Source organism: Nycticebus coucang, chromosome 6 (genome assembly GCF_027406575.1).
Source record: "Nycticebus coucang isolate mNycCou1 chromosome 6, mNycCou1.pri, whole genome shotgun sequence".
NCBI classification, from domain to species: Eukaryota; Metazoa; Chordata; class Mammalia; order Primates; family Lorisidae; genus Nycticebus; species Nycticebus coucang.
Genome location: NC_069785.1, coordinates 80,199,482 through 80,215,350, shown reverse-complemented (window position 1 = coordinate 80,215,350; position 15,869 = coordinate 80,199,482). Strand labels below are relative to the sequence as shown.

Sequence of the window (15,869 nt, the reverse complement as noted above, 5' to 3'; positions counted from 1 at the left end):
CTTTTCTCAGAATATATAGCCACTGTTAAGTGACACATGACTGTATTAATGAATGTGATTTTGATACTAGTAAATGTGTCAACATTTGGAAGATTTACATAACTCGGTAAATCATTATTTTCTAAATCAGCGGTTCTCAACCTGTGGGTCGCAACCCACAGGAACTGTATTAAAGGGCTGCGGTACTAGGAAGGTTGAGAACCACTATTTTAAATGAACGATGTATAAATGTACCATTTTGTCATAAAATCGTAAATGATCCATCAAAGTACAATATAGACCAAGGAATTTTAATGTGAGAGTATGAAAAGTTCATTGATTTGATTTCTGATACCACATTGAAAATAATCTTTCAGAAAATGCTATATGTCAAGTTTTAGTATAGTGTAAAAGAGGAATATTCACAATTATCTTAAAAGGCTACTAAAATACTCCTTTCCTTTCCAATTATCTATCTGTGTGATACTGGATTTTCTTCATATGCTTCAACCGAACCAACATAAAACAACACAATTAAAGCAGAAATGAGAATCTTGCAGTCTTCAATTAAGCCAGCTATGAAGCCAAAGTTATAAATTTTCTATTTTATACTACTACTATTCTCATTAATTTTTACTTTTGTTTTGAAAGACACAGACATCTTCCTAAAATGTTATTTATATAACAAACAGGTTTTTTATTGTTATTTTCAAATGAATTACCAAATATTTTAAATTTTTCTCAGTTTTAATTTATAATATAATAAAAATCAATCTCAACAAAAGTTCTTTGAGGAGGGCCTAATAATTTTTCAAAGTAAGGAAAATGTGAAAAAAAAAAAGAGACTAATCCTGAAATAAGTCTGATTTTGGAATGAATACACAAGGATTTTAAAACAGCTGCTATACCTATGGCCAAAGATGTAAAGGAAAATATATCTGTAATATCAAGCACATAATATGAAATCTTACCAGACTAACAAAAGTTCTGAAAACCACCAAATGCAAATCTAGGACTGAAAAACAGAAAGCCTGAAATAAGAAGGTCCCTGGATAGGCTTAACAGAGTAATAGAAATTACAAAGGAGTCAGTGACCTTGAGAAACAGACCAAAAGAAGTTACCCCAATCTGAAGAACAAAGGAAAAAAGGGAGAAAAATCACTTCAGTAACCTGTGGAAGAATATTAAAACATCTAATTATGTGTAATTGAATTCCAGAATAAAAGTAGAGAAAAAAATTAGGCAGAAAAATCATATAAAACTTCCCAAGTGTGGTAAAATGCATAAGTTTCCAGATTTAAGGAGCTCACTGTCCCAAGCAGGATAAATGCAAAGGAAAACATACCCCTAGGTGTATCATAATCAAACTTTTAAAAATCTAATAAAAATAAATAAATCTTGATATCTTCAATGATTCCCCAACAATAAAAAAAAAAATCTTGAAAGCAACAATAAAAAAATACATCTAGAAGAACAATACAAGTAATGGCAGAGTTCTCATTAGAAACAAGTGAGTCCAGAAGACAATAAAACAGCATGTTCAAAGTGCTAGGGAGAAATCTACCTGACGTTCTAAATCTAGAAGAATCTTTCAAGAATGAAGGTGTAATAAAGATATTTTCAGAAGGATAAAAACAGAATTCATTACCCTTATATCAGTACTACAAAATGTAAAGGAAGTTCTTCAGACTTAAAGAAATTATGTAAGAAAGAAACTCAAATCTTCAGATGGGATGAAGAGTACCAGAAGTGGTAAATATGTTATAAAAGAGCATTTTTTTCTTGTATCTTACTTTCTTTAAAATACCTATGAGTGTTTAAAATAAAGATTATATACTCTAGGAGACCGAGGCAAGTGGATCAGCTGAGTTCAGGAGTTCAAGATGAGCCTGAGCAAGAACAAGATCCCGACTCTACTAAAAACAGAAGCTGGGTGTTACAATGGGCACCTGTAGTCGCAGCTACTTGGGAGACTGAGGTGGGAGGATCACTTGAGCCCAAGTGTTTGAGGTTGCTGTGAGCTGATGCCACAGAACTCTACCAAGGGTGACAGAGTGAGACTCTGTCTCAAAAAAAAAAAAAAAAAAAAAAAATTAATGTGCATGATGCAATGGGACATTTCAAAACTATTAAGAAATGAGTACAATGAATCCCCAACAATAAAAAAAAAAAAAAAAAGAAATGAGTAAAATTGTGATGGATGTGTTACCTAGTTCAGTGTAAGCATTTCACATTGTATACTGAAGCAGCACCTGGACCCCATAAATGTATCAATGTACAAAGTTATGATTTAATAAAAAACAATTAAAAAATAATAAAAAATAAGTTAAAAAAAAGATAAGATGGATGACTAGCAAAGCATGAAGGCGAGAGATAAATAGAACACAACCGACCTCTGAACAACACAGGTTTGAAATGCACAGGCCCACTTACGTGCAGATTTCCCTCTGCCTCTGCCACCCCGGGACAGCAACACCAACCTCTCTGCTTCCTCCTCCTCCTCAGCCTCCTCACGTAAAGACAGTGGTGATGAAGACCTTTATGATGATCCATTTCCACTTAATGAATAGTAATGTATTTTCTCTTCCTTATGATTTTCTTAATAACATTTTTTTCTCTAGCTTACATTATTATAAGAATGCAGTACGAAATACATACAACTTACAAAACTGTGTTAATCAACTGTTCATGCTATTGGTAAGATTTCTGGTCAACTGAAGAATATTAGTAATTAAGTTTTGGGGAAGTCAAAAGGTACATGAATTTTCAACTATGTGTGAGGTAAATACCTAAACCTCATGTTGTTCAAGAATCTAGAGAATATGGTTCTAAGGTTTTTAATTTACATGAAAAAGCACAAGATTAACTCTGTTGACTGTGAAAAAAGTTAACTATGTACACTGTAGTCCTGATAAAAATCAATTAAAAAAGAATGCAGGGTGGCGCCTGTGGCTCAAGGAGTGGGGCGCTGGTCCCATATGCCGGAGGTGGCGGGTTCAAACCCAGCCCCGGCCAAAAGCTGCAAAAAACTGCAAAAAAAAAAGAATGCAAAGAGATATAACTAAAAAGCCAATAAGAAAATTAAAAATATTCAGTTAATCCAAACTAAGGCAGAAAGGAGAAGCAGAGAAATAAAACAAAATAAACAAACACAGATGGGATAAACAAGATACAAACAGCAAATAATAGAACTAAATCCAACCACAATAATTATGAACTATTTTCATTTCCAGACAAGATGTAGTAAAAGGAACTATACGCACCTTCCTGGCTGAAACGACTGAAAAACTGAACAAAACTGAAGCAGCAATGGCTTTCTGATGTTGGAGATCAGGTAGCACAGATCTCAAAAGACAAAGTACAAACAAGGTAAGCCCTGGAATTACCCCAGCCTACCAACTGGATTGGGTTTCCAAGACAGTACAAAGAGGGAAACCCAAGCAACCTGGTGGTGCTCTCTTCAAGTTCAGGAGATGAAGGTGACAAGTCTGAAAGGCAAAGGTGGCTAGAGTTACAGGGGGGAGGTCTGGAGAGGAGACAGCTCTTGTAAGAGGGAGCTTAGAGAGAAATATCCCAATGAAGGACTTATTAGCACATGTGTATAAGTAAAATGTCCAAGGCCAGAGAAAGGACCACCAAAAAGAATAAAGTGAACAATCCCAAAGGCTCACACGATCCAAAAGTCAGTGATATTCCCACCAACCAGAGTGGAAAATCTTGTAATTCGTGGGATATTACTCAAAAGGGTACTGAATGTTAGCCCTAGATAAAAGGCTTGCTGCTCTGTTTCCACATAACAAAGTTTAAAAGCAAAGTCTGAAAGATACACCTGTTTCTAAGTTAAATTCCATTCTATCCCAGAACAAAGCTCAAGAATACAAAAAATATACAGCAGCCAGCAAGGTAGAATTCACAACGTCTGCCATCCAATAAAAAATTACCCAGGCATACATAGATGTGGCAAAATATGATCCACAATAAGAAGAATATCAAATCAACATCAATCCCAAAATGACGAAAATGAAAGAATTAGCAAAGAGGGCTATTAAGTTATGGTCAAAGAGCTCAACTACAACTTGAACTTTACCTAAGAAATGTAAACAATGTAACCTACTCATTTGTGCCTTCATAGTAACCCGAAATTTAAAAAAGCTTGTAATTATATTTCAGCTGTTCAAGAAAGGAGTAAAAAGATTAAAAATGTTAGGTCAAAAAGTGAAAGATAGGCTCGGTGCTCATAGCTCAGTGGTTAGGGCACCAACCACATACACAGAGGCACGTGGGTTCCAACCCGGCCCAAGCCTGCTAAACAACAACTGCAACAAAAAAATACCCAGGCCTTGTGGTGGGCACAAGAGAATCACTTAAGCCCAAGAGTTTGAGGTTGCTGTGGTCTGTGAGGCCATGGCACGCTACCTCAGGCAACATAGTGAGACTCGGTCTCAAAAACCAAAAAAAGTGAAAGATATACAATGACCCAAATTGAACTTCTAGAGATTAAAAAACTACAATATCTGAGACAAAAATATACTGGATGGAATTAATAGCAGATTAGACACTGCAGAAAAAAACATTAGTGGCTTGAAGATAATAGCAAAAGAAACTATCCAAAATGAAACACAGAGAGGAAAAAAGAAAACCCAAGATAAAAAGGGACAGAGAACACTTTAGGAGACCTAACATATGTGTAACTGGAATAGAAAAACTACTTAACAAAATAATAGCCACAATTTTTCTAAATTTTATGAAAACCATAAACCCACACATCTAAGAAGCTCTACAAACTCCCAAGAACAGGAAATATGAAGAAAACTCCATCAAGGCATATCACAATCCAATTGCTTAAAGAACGCTTAAGAGAAATACTTTTTTTTATAATTTTTTTTTGAGACAAAGTCTCAAGCTGTCGCCCTCCACAGAGGTAGAGTGTCATGGTGTCATAGCTCACAGCAACCTCCAACACTGGCTTAAACAATCCTCTTGCCTCAGTTTTTCTATTTTTAGTAGAGATGGAGTCTTGCTTTTGCTCAGACTGGTCTTGAACTTGTAAGCTCAAGCAATCCACCTACCTCAGCCTCCCAGAATGCTAGGATTATAGGCGTGAGCCACCACACCAGCTGAAATTCTTTTTTTTTTTGAAACAGAGTCTCACTCTGTTGCCCAAGCTAGAGTGCCATGGCATTAGCCTAACTCAGAGCAACCTCAAACTCCTAGGGTCACGAGATCCTCCTGCCTCAGCTTCCTAAGTAGCTGGAACTATAGGCACCTGCCACAATACCTGGCCATTTTTTTCTATTTTTAGTAAGGATGGAGTCTTGCTCTTGCTCAGGCTGGTCTTGAATGCCTAAGCTCAAGGGTCCTCCCTCCGAAGCCTTCCTGAGTGCCAGGATTACAAGTGTGAGCCACTTGCCTGGCCAAGAGAAAGTCTTAAAAGCAGTCAGAGAAAGATAAAAATGAACTAAAAACTCTAATAAAAAAAATGAGATCTTATCAGAATGTGTTGAAAAATAATACTCAACTATATGCTACCTAAAGAAATACATTTTAAGTAAAAAGAGATACAGTGAAAGGAAAACGATAGAAAAAGATATACCATACAGGCTGGGCGCCTGTGGCTTAAGCAGTTGAGGTGCCAGCCACATAAACCTGAGCTGGTGGGTTCGAATCCAGCCTGGGCCCGCCAAACAACAATGACGGCTGCAACCAAAAAATAGCTGGGCATTGTGGCAGGTGCCTGTATTCCCAGCTACTTGGGAAGCAGAGGCAGGAGAATTGCTTGAGCCCAAGAGTTTGAGGTTGCTGTGAGTAGTGATGCCACGCACTCTACCCAGGGTAACAGCTTGAGGCTCTGTCTCAAAAAAAAAAAAAAAAAAAAAGATATACCATACAAGTAGTGACCAAACTAGCCTTCAAGACAACCAGTACTACCAAAGATAAATGGGGATATTAGATAAGGATAAAAAAATCAGTTTATCAAGGAGACAGAACAACCATGAATGAGTCCCCAACAACAGAGTCAGAGTTTCAAAACAGTAGAACCTCTATAGCTGACCACCTCCCTACACCAACCACCTCCTTAAGGTGACCTGGTTTTCACAGACTGGACATGTATCACATGCACGTTATTGGTACAGCAGAACTAGTTCCTTATGTTGACCACCTCCATATGGTAAGTAGTGTATTACAGTCCCTTGGGTGGTCACTGTACATCAAGCAGAAACTAATAAAACTCAAGTGAGAAACAAATCCAGTTTTTTATTGTTGTCTTGTTGTTTTTTGGGGGGAGGAGTTGAAACCAGGTCTCATTATTTCCCAGTGCAATGGTATCATCGTAGCTCACTGCAACCTCAAATTCATGGGATCATGCTCCCCACTGGCATGTGCCAATACAGGCATGTGCCACACTGCCCACCTGATTTTTCTATTTTTTGTAGAGATGGGGTCTTGCTCAGGCTGATTTTGAACTCCTGGTCTCAAGCAATCCTCCCACCTTGGCCTCCCAAAGCGCAAGGGTTATAGGCATGAGCCACCACATCCAGCCCATGTGGTTTTTAACACCTTCTCCCAGTAACTGACAAAACTACTAGACCATAAAATTCAGTAAGGGCATAAAGGAAGTAGAAAAGGGGTCACCAAACTTTATCTATAAAGGGTTAGACAATAAATGTTTTCAATTATTGGAATAATAGAAAAAACCTGAATGGGGTGGGATGATTAAATGATACTCTATCAATGTTAATGTTCTGATTTTAAAAGTTATATTGTGGTTATTAGAAGAATGTCCTATATAACATATTTGGGGGTGATGAGGCATCATCTCAGCAACTTATTCTTAAATAGTCTACAAAAATAAAGGTATTTGTACTAAGTTTTTTATAAATTTCAGATTGTTTCTAAAGTTTTAGAACCTTAAAAATACACACACACACACACACACACACACACACACACACAAATACATGCATATATACACATCCATGCCTAACCCCTGAATTAATGAATCAGAATTCTAATGGGGAGACTATAGAGCTTATGTTAAAGTCTTCAAAGCATTTAATGTATTTAATTTCCTTATGAAAAACTTCAATAGTTTTATATTCATTAGACTAATGCTGAATAAAGCTGATTGTGTGACATTTATTTCCAATACAAGAAATGAATAGGAAAGGATGCCACCAGTCACTCCCTGCCATTCTGCTATTCTATTTAATAACTAGTTTCCCCTTTAGTCAAAATAAATAAGCCTATCTGCCACTTCAGAATACATCTCCCAATTTCTTATAGAAGTATTTTGATTATTTTGTAAGTCTGCTGATCTTTTATGAATTCAAGCCTGCACGTGTCTGCTCATGTAAAATTGGACAACTAAAATTTCCACACACACACACAAAAAAATGTGTACTGGCCATGGGTGGTGGCTGTAGTTCCAGTTGGACAACTAAGATTTCCACGAAAAAAAAAAAAAAAGGGCTCAGCACCAATGGCTCAAGTGGCTAAGGCGCCAGCCACATACACCTAAGCTGGCGGGTTCGAATCCAGCCCAGGCCTGCCAAACAACGACAGTTGCAACCAAAAAAAAATAGCCAGGTGTTGTGGTGGGTGCCTATAGTCCCAGCTACTTGGGAGGCAGAGGCAGGAGAATCACTTGAGCCCAGGAGTTGGAGGTTGCTGTGAGCTGTGACGCCACAGCACTCTACCCAGCTCAAGTGAGAGCTTGAGGCTCTGTCTCCAAAAAAAAAAACATATGTGCACTGGCCAGTTGTGGTGGCTGTAGCTCCACCCACTCAGGAGGCTGAGGAAGAAGGATCCCCTGAGGCCAGGAGTTCAAGACCCAGTGTGCTATGTCCATGCCTGTAAATAGCACTGGGGGGGGTTACAGTGCTCCAACCCCAGAAACACAGCAAGACTCCATCTCTTTAAAATAAACATGTATGTGCATGCATGCGCACTCCAGACCTAATTAAATTTACTCTCACAGCCTGACCAATGTGGCATGACAAGCAAACTGGTCAAATGGTACTGCACCCTAATTCATGAACAGTTTTAATATCTATTTTAAGTTTTGAGATCTTCTCATTTAACTTCAAATAAGCTAAATAATGAAAAGTACTACTCATAAGAAGAATGACAGATACACTGGACTTTATTAAAATTTCAAGTTTCTGTTCATTCAAAGAAAATGAATAGGAAAGACCTAGCATGGGAAAGAATACAGTTCTTATCTGACAAAGAACTATGTATGGAGGATATATGAAGAACTCCTACAAAGAGACAATCCAAGTTTTAAATGGGCAAAAGCCTTGAACAGATACTTCAAAACAAATTTTAATGACAAGTCTTAAAAAATGTGACTACAGGCCTGGTGAGTTGGCTCATGCCTGTAATCCTAGCACTCTGGAAGGCACGAAGCAGGTGGATTGCCTGAGCTCAGGAGTTCAGAACCAGCCTGAACAAAAGCGAGACCCTGTCTCTTCTAAAAACAGAAAAACTAGCCAGGTGTTGTAACAGGTACTGCTGTCCCAGCTAAGGGACAACAGAGGGTTAGGCAAGAAAATTGCTTAAGCACAAGAGTTTGAAGTTGCTGTGAGCTATGATGTCATAGCGCTTTACCCAGGGCGGAAGATTGAAACCTCTGTCTACAAACGACAACAAAAACTGAGTAATACAGTATTTCAAAATTAGTGAACAGCTTATAAAATTGAACTGACATACAAAATTTTTTTCTTAATGGACATGACTTAATATTGTTTTGAAACAAAAAACATATTATGTTTTGAAATACACGAAAAACACATTTTCCTCCATATAATAACAGGTTCAAACTGGCTGAAAATCCTATCCACTAAAACCTTATATCACTTAAGAAACGTGGACAGTCATTAGAAATTTTTAGTGACTCAACACTGAAACAAAATTTCCTGCTCTTCTTTTTTAAGTTTTAGGTAGGTTTAACTAAAGAATAGTCTAGTATCACTTATCTATATGGATCAGCATTTTCTGATCTATTTTCTATTTATTCTACTAGACAAAATACAGAAATAAACTAGGTATTCAAGCAGATATAAGACTGTAATTTCCAATTTCAAAAATCTGTGCTCATTAAAATAAGCTCATTGTTCTTACTGATTGACTTTATACTCTTAAGGTCTTTACAGCAAATAAATGTTATCAGGATGAACTTATAAAAATGAACAATAATAAAAAGGTACTTTTGTAAGTTTTGTATTTGATGCTGTGACATGACTTAATTTTAGAGTGTTCTACTGCTTTAAAATACCTGAAAAATAAGCTGGATTTAAGAACTGCTAAGCATTTTAAGAAGACTAAGGACTCCACAGACTTTTTAAGGACACGTTCACCTTGGTAATGGCTCAGGAAAACTGAGTAAGATATAAATCACTGAGATTACAGTTCAGCAAATACACACTGTGCTTATCATGTAGAATTCTGCATAGCATATTTTATTAGCAATACTTACTGGTGCTACTATTTTTCCTGTCTGTCCAACTTGCATATCATTGGGAACAAAGCCAGCATCAACAGCAGCACGGGAAGCACCAACTAAGAAGAAAAAAATCTGTCATTTTTTTCAAGCTTTAATATTCAGTTAGGTGGGATATTCACTAATAACTACGGATGAAGACAGTAAAATAATACAGTTGCAAATTTACTTTATAAGGCTGGGTTCCATGGTTCATGCCTGTAATCCCAGCTCTTTGGGAGGCTGAAGTGGGAGATCACTTGTGCCCAGGAGTTTGAGACTAGGAGTTTGAGACCAGCCTATGCAAGATGGTGAGACCCTGTGTCTCCAAAATATTTTTTTTTAATTATCTGGATGTGATTGGTGCATGCTTATAGTCCTACCTATTCAGAAGGCTGCAGTAAACTGTAATCATGCCTCTACACTCCAGCCTGGGCAACAAGGCAAGACCCTGTCTCTAAACAAAAGGAAAAGGAAAAACTTATTTTATAAAAGACTTAACTTTTTAAGAAAGTAAGTCACTGGTTGAGAATTTAAATACTAAGTACCAGTGCACTTTATACATAAAGCTTTAAGAAGTAATTTCTATTCTACTCAAATATTTCATATTTTAAAATGGGCTGAACTCTTCTACTTGCCTTATCAAAAAGGCATTCATAAAACCTACCCTACAATCCGTTTAGGATGTCATTATATAATGCTCTTTCATGTAATAACTTCGCAATATTTTTTTCTTTTCTTTTTTTTTTTTGAGACACAGTCTCACTCTGTCACCCTCGGTAGAGTGCCGTGGCATCACAGCTCACAACAACCTCCAACTCTTGGGCTTAGGCGATTCTCCTGCCTCAGCCTCCCGAGTAGCTGGGTCTACAGGTGCCCACCACAATGCTCGGCCATTTTTTTGTTGCACTTTGGCCAGGGCCGGGCTCAAACCCGCCACCCTCAGTATGTGGGGCTGGCGCCCTACCACTGCACCAGAGGTGCAATCCAACTTCACAACTTTTAAAGAAAGGTATTATTACCTCTCATGACCAGATAATGAAAAGAGTTACATATAACAAGATAAAAGTTTAACCAATATTTGCTGTCTAATTAATAAAAATTAAAATTTACTGATTTTTCTATCCTCATTCAATAGAAGTTAACAAAGAGCCCTCTGCTTGGAAATAAAAGCTCCTTTTCCCCAGCAGGAGTCAAGAATGAGCCTCAAGCCTCCTAATCTCCAGCTAGAGGGGACAAGAGGGAACCAAGGACAATACAATTTGCTGCCTCTGAACACCTGTAGCCTCACCACTACCTGCTACCTGGAGTCCACCAGGACTAATCACATCTTACTCTTCACTTGACTTACATTAAGTTTTACTGAAACTTAAGTTTAAAACTGAAGTTTTATTAACTTAGTAATATGTTAATTAACTTAGTAGCTATGTTAATTTCAGACAGTGACAAGGTAAGTTTTATTACAAAACTTACATTTGCTGCTTTCTTTTGTTCAGTGTTAGCACGGTGTAGCTCTCTCTACCCATTCACTTTTAATCTATATGAAGTTTTTATATTTATAGTGGGTGTCTTGTAGACAACGTATAGTTGGGTCTTGTTTTCTCACCCTTTCTGCCAAATCTCTTTTTTTTTCTTTTTTTTTTTTGAGATAGTCTCATTCTGTCACCCTTGGTAGAGTGCCATGGTGTCATAGCTCCAACCATTGTCTTGCCTCGGCCTGCCGAGTAGCTAAGACTATAGGCACCTACTACAACACCTGGCTATTTTTAGAGATGAGGTCTCACTCTGGCTCAAGCTGGTCTCAAACCTATGAGCTCAAGCTATCCACCCACCTCAGCCTCCCAGGGTGCTGGGATTACAGGTGTGAGCCACTGCACCCAGCCTGCCAATCTCTCTTAATTGGTGCATTTAGACCACTGATGTTCACATTAATGTCTGGCACAGTTGGTTAATAGCTACCATTTTTGTCAGTTTTTTTTCATGAGTACCAGTTTAGTAAAAACAGTTCTTCACATAATATAACAAAACATCTCTAAACCTTCTATTAGTTTTTTTTTTAATTTCAGATTAATATGAGGGTGCAAAAGATTAGGTTATATTGTTTACCTTTCTAAGGTAAATAAAGTTCACATTGTAATTGAGCCCTTCACCAAGGGGGTGTCAACACTCTTACACTGCACACAATTAGCTGAGATCCTGCTAATGACCCTCCTTTCTCCTCCTCCCCTCCAACTCCTCTCTCCTCCTTACTGTTTTCTATTTGTTGTCCTTATTGTTTGCTCCTATTCTTGTCTTCCAACTGAGCATTTTATATGATTCCATTTCCTCTCTTTTCTTAGCTATCAGCTGTACTTCTTTTTTTTACTTTTTTGTTTTTTTGGTGGTTGTCCTACAGTCTGTAATACATATTTACAACTAATCCAAGTCCACTTTCAAACACTGTACCACTAAATAGTAACTAAATAGTAACAAAATAACCCTAATTTCTACCTACCATTCCTGCTACTATTGCTGTCATTCATGTTACTTATACATAAAATGTAATACATACACATGAGTATATGTAGTTGAATACATGGTTGCTATTATTATTTTGAACAAATTATTACTTGTTAGATAAATTAAGAATAAGAAAAATAAAACTTATTTTACCTTTACTTATTCCTTCTTTCCAAGCTCTTCCTAACTTCATGTACATCCGTACTTGACCTGCATATTTTTTCTATCTAAATGGAGTTCTTTCAATATTCATGTAATTCCCTCAATTTTTGTTTGTCTGAAAAAGTCTTTATTTCTCTTTCACTTTTAAAGGATAATTTCACAGGGTACAAAATGCAAGGTTGGTAGGTGTTTTCTCTCAACACTTTAAACATTTTACTCCCTTTTGCTTGCATGGTTTTTGAAGAGAGGTCAGATGTAATTCTCATCTTTGCTCTTCTATAGGTTAAGGTATTATTTTTCCAATCAATTGTCTCAAATTCTTTTTTTTTTTTTTCCAAAAAACATTTGATTCTTGGGCGGCGCCTATGGCTCAGTGAGTAAGGCGCTGGCTCCATATACGGAGGTTGGCGGGTTCAAACTCAGCCACGGACAAACTGAAAAAAAAAAAAAAAATAGCCAGGCATTATGGCGGCCGCCTGTAGTCCCAGCTATTCGGGAGGCTGAGGCAAGAGAATTGCCTAAGCCCAAGAGCTGGAGGTTGCTGTGAGCTGTGACACTACAGCACTCTACTGAGGGTGACAAAATTGAGACTATCTCTTAAAAAAAAAAATTTTTTTTTTTGATTCTTACCAATGCATTTTTTTTGGCCGGGGCTGGGTTTGAACCCACCACCTCTGGTATATGGGGCCGGCGCCCTACTCCTTTGAGCCACAGGCACCACCCTCTTACCAATGCATTTTTTGTTGTTGATGTTGCACTTTGGCTGGGACCAGGTTCAAACCTGCCACCCTTGGTATATGGAGACGGTGCCCTACCCCCTGAGCCACAGGTACCACCATGCACTTTTATTTGCCTTTTTTTTTTTTATTGTCGGGGATTCATTGAGGGTATACAGAAGCAGGTTACACCAATGCACTTTTAATAACAGGTTCTATCTGGAGATTGGTGTGCTCCCTCATAATGGGCACAAGGTAAGGGTGTATGGCACATCTTTCGGGTGCTGTACATAACTACAAGACAGGTTATACCTAACAAATTCAAAAATTGTGACCTGGTTGTTTGTACCCTTACAAGAACCTCAAATTAAAAATAATAATAATAGGTTCAATCTTCCCTATATATGGTTAACTACAATTTTGAAATACCTTTAAAAATTTTTTTTAATATATTTAAAACTAGTCAAATGAAGCAGTGGGAGCAGAGAAGGAACAAAGGATCTGTAACTACTTGTGATCAATTAGTTGTAAACATCACTGCACTCAGACCAGCCTTAAAATAGTTTTAAATGTGTTTCTATTTGTATGAGAGATTTATATTAGACGACCAAAGAAGAAAAACTATTCCTGAATCTAAAGCAAGCACTAAAGCTGACATTTCATTATTTTAAAAATGAGGAAAAAAAAAAAAAAAGGCTCGGTGCCTATAGCTTAAGCGGCTAAGGCACCAGCCACATACAAAAGCTGGCGGGTTCAATTCCAGCCTGGGCCTGCCAAACAATGACAACTACAACCAAAAAATAGCTGGGCATTGTGGTGGGTGCTGGTAGTCCCAGCTACTTGGGAGGCTGAGGCAAGAGAATCGCTTAAGCCCAGGAGTTGGGGGTTGCTGTGAGCTGTGATGCCATGACACTCTACCCAGGGCGATAGCTTGAGGCTCTGTCTCAAAAAACAAACAAACAAAAAAAAAAAAAACTCCTATATTTGGCAAATATAAGAGTGCCATGTAGATACCTTAAAAGTACTAGGAAACCCTATCCTCACTGAATGCTGTGCCATTTACTTGGAGGCGTAAGGAAAAACGTTTCAGAGAGACATGAAAACCACAGAAGGCAAAATAATCTGTGATCTGGAGTGACTTATACATAAATGAAACAATGAAGAAAAAATATTTTTGAAAAAAAATGAACATTTTTCTACCAAGGAAAAGAACTTTACCTGCAGCATGCAACTGATCTGCCAAGTCATATAACAACTTGAAGTTCTCTCCACTCTTCAAACCCCGACCTCATTTAAAAAGATAAAAAAAAAAAAAAATTAAGCAAGCACAAACTCCATTTTATAAAAATTTTGCTGTTTTTATACTTGAGTAAATTTGAGTTATTACATAACTGCCATGTTAAGCATACCACCTCCTCTATAAGACTTCTGACTTCTGGTATACTTCTCAATTTCTCCTACAAAGTAGTCAAGTCTACTATAGTTACTGAACTATTAACTAATGATATATTAATCTTTAATATTAGATTTCCCCACTAGAATAAAAAATCTTTAATTGCAGGATCCACATCTATCATGGTCACTGCAATTATGTGCAGTATTTAGCAAAACTCTACAGACAGGAGGATGTGCTCAATGTATGTTCTCTGAGTGACTGAATGAAGTTACTATTTGAATGGACAGCATCCCACTGGACTTTAAACTCCTCTAGATTAAGAACACTCTGCCTTTTCATTTTTGTTTCTCTAGCACTTTGCAACAGGCCTGTTATAGAACAGATAACCAAAAACATTTCTTAGAATAAATGAGTCAGATATATTTTTTTCAATGAATTTTTTTTCATAAATTATTTCTTCTCAATGCTACTTGCTGTTTGAAAGCTTAAATATTTTATGTTTTATTTGGAAAGATTTTTAAATCATAGCAGTCTTTGTTTTTTCAAAAAGTCAATAGGCTACAAAAGACATTTTATTTATTTTTTAATAAGGAGCATAATATACAAAAGGAAACATGCCTTATATAATACTAATAGTTTTGATATTAAATGTGAAAAAATATTCAAAGTTTTATCTATAGAGACCTGGACAACTATGGAAATCCTTCAAAGCAGAATGAAGGGTAGAAATTATATGTAAGATGGCCCTGAGATTCCAACCAGTTCTTCCTATAATTCAGAAGCCAACCATACTCTACAGCATAACATGAAAGTCCATCAATGAGACAACACCAGCAAGCAAAGCTATGCATGTGAGATTTATACTATGCTCCCCCTGGTGTCAGTGACTAGACGTGCACAGAAAGCTCAAATTGTGTATTATGCTCATAATTTTATTTTCCTGATTGGGCAAATGGAAATAATATTTGCAACCTCCTAACTTGTTATATTTGAAAAACATCTGCACTCCTCTAAAATAAATACAAATATTTATTTTTTTAAAAAATTAAGTTTATATCATCTTTTAAAAGTAATATTCCACTTACCACCAGATACCACCACTTTGGCACCTGTTAGCTCTGGTCGATCACTTTCTGTTAATTTCTGGTCAAGCCACTCTGATAATCCCACTGATGACATGCTTGATGCTGCAGATATTGATATATATATAATAAAACAATGACTATGATTTTGATTTCTATAATGAATATTATTAACAGAAAGACACAAATACATAATTTCATGAAATTTAAGTTTGTTAATTATTACAAATTCTGTGCTCCTGATCTTGTTATTTCTCTGGAAGAGTTAAGGAAATTAGATTCTAATCTTTGCCTCATTAGCTATGTGACTTTTTACACTTAATTCTCTGAGTCTAACTGTAAAAACTGAGAAACCCTCTTTCTATTAAGTAGAGAAAAAAGATAAGATACTATACATATTAAAGTGTAATACCCTCCATACATTTACTATCATATATTTTATTATATTAAGTCAAATATTGTAATAGGAAAACAGCAATGAAAGTAAAAAACCATAATGCCATTATAATATATTAGTCTCAATGGATCCTCTCTCTCCCACTCCCTTGATCTAC

At 36.8% G+C, this 15,869-nt stretch overlaps 1 protein-coding gene across 1 annotated transcript in view; it reads right to left on the bottom strand.

Moving 5' to 3' along the window:
• ETFA (electron transfer flavoprotein subunit alpha) overlaps positions 1 to 15,869 on the bottom strand; it is a 71,856-nt gene that overhangs the window by 33,492 nt on the left and 22,495 nt on the right. Inside the window, exons 7-9 of the mRNA XM_053594207.1 lie at positions 15,319 to 15,420; positions 14,056 to 14,124; positions 9,458 to 9,540 (exon numbers count right to left, since the gene is read on the bottom strand). Of these exons, the coding sequence (XP_053450182.1) occupies positions 9,458 to 9,540; positions 14,056 to 14,124; positions 15,319 to 15,420 (254 nt within the window). The remainder of the gene's footprint in view (positions 1 to 9,457; positions 9,541 to 14,055; positions 14,125 to 15,318; positions 15,421 to 15,869) is intronic.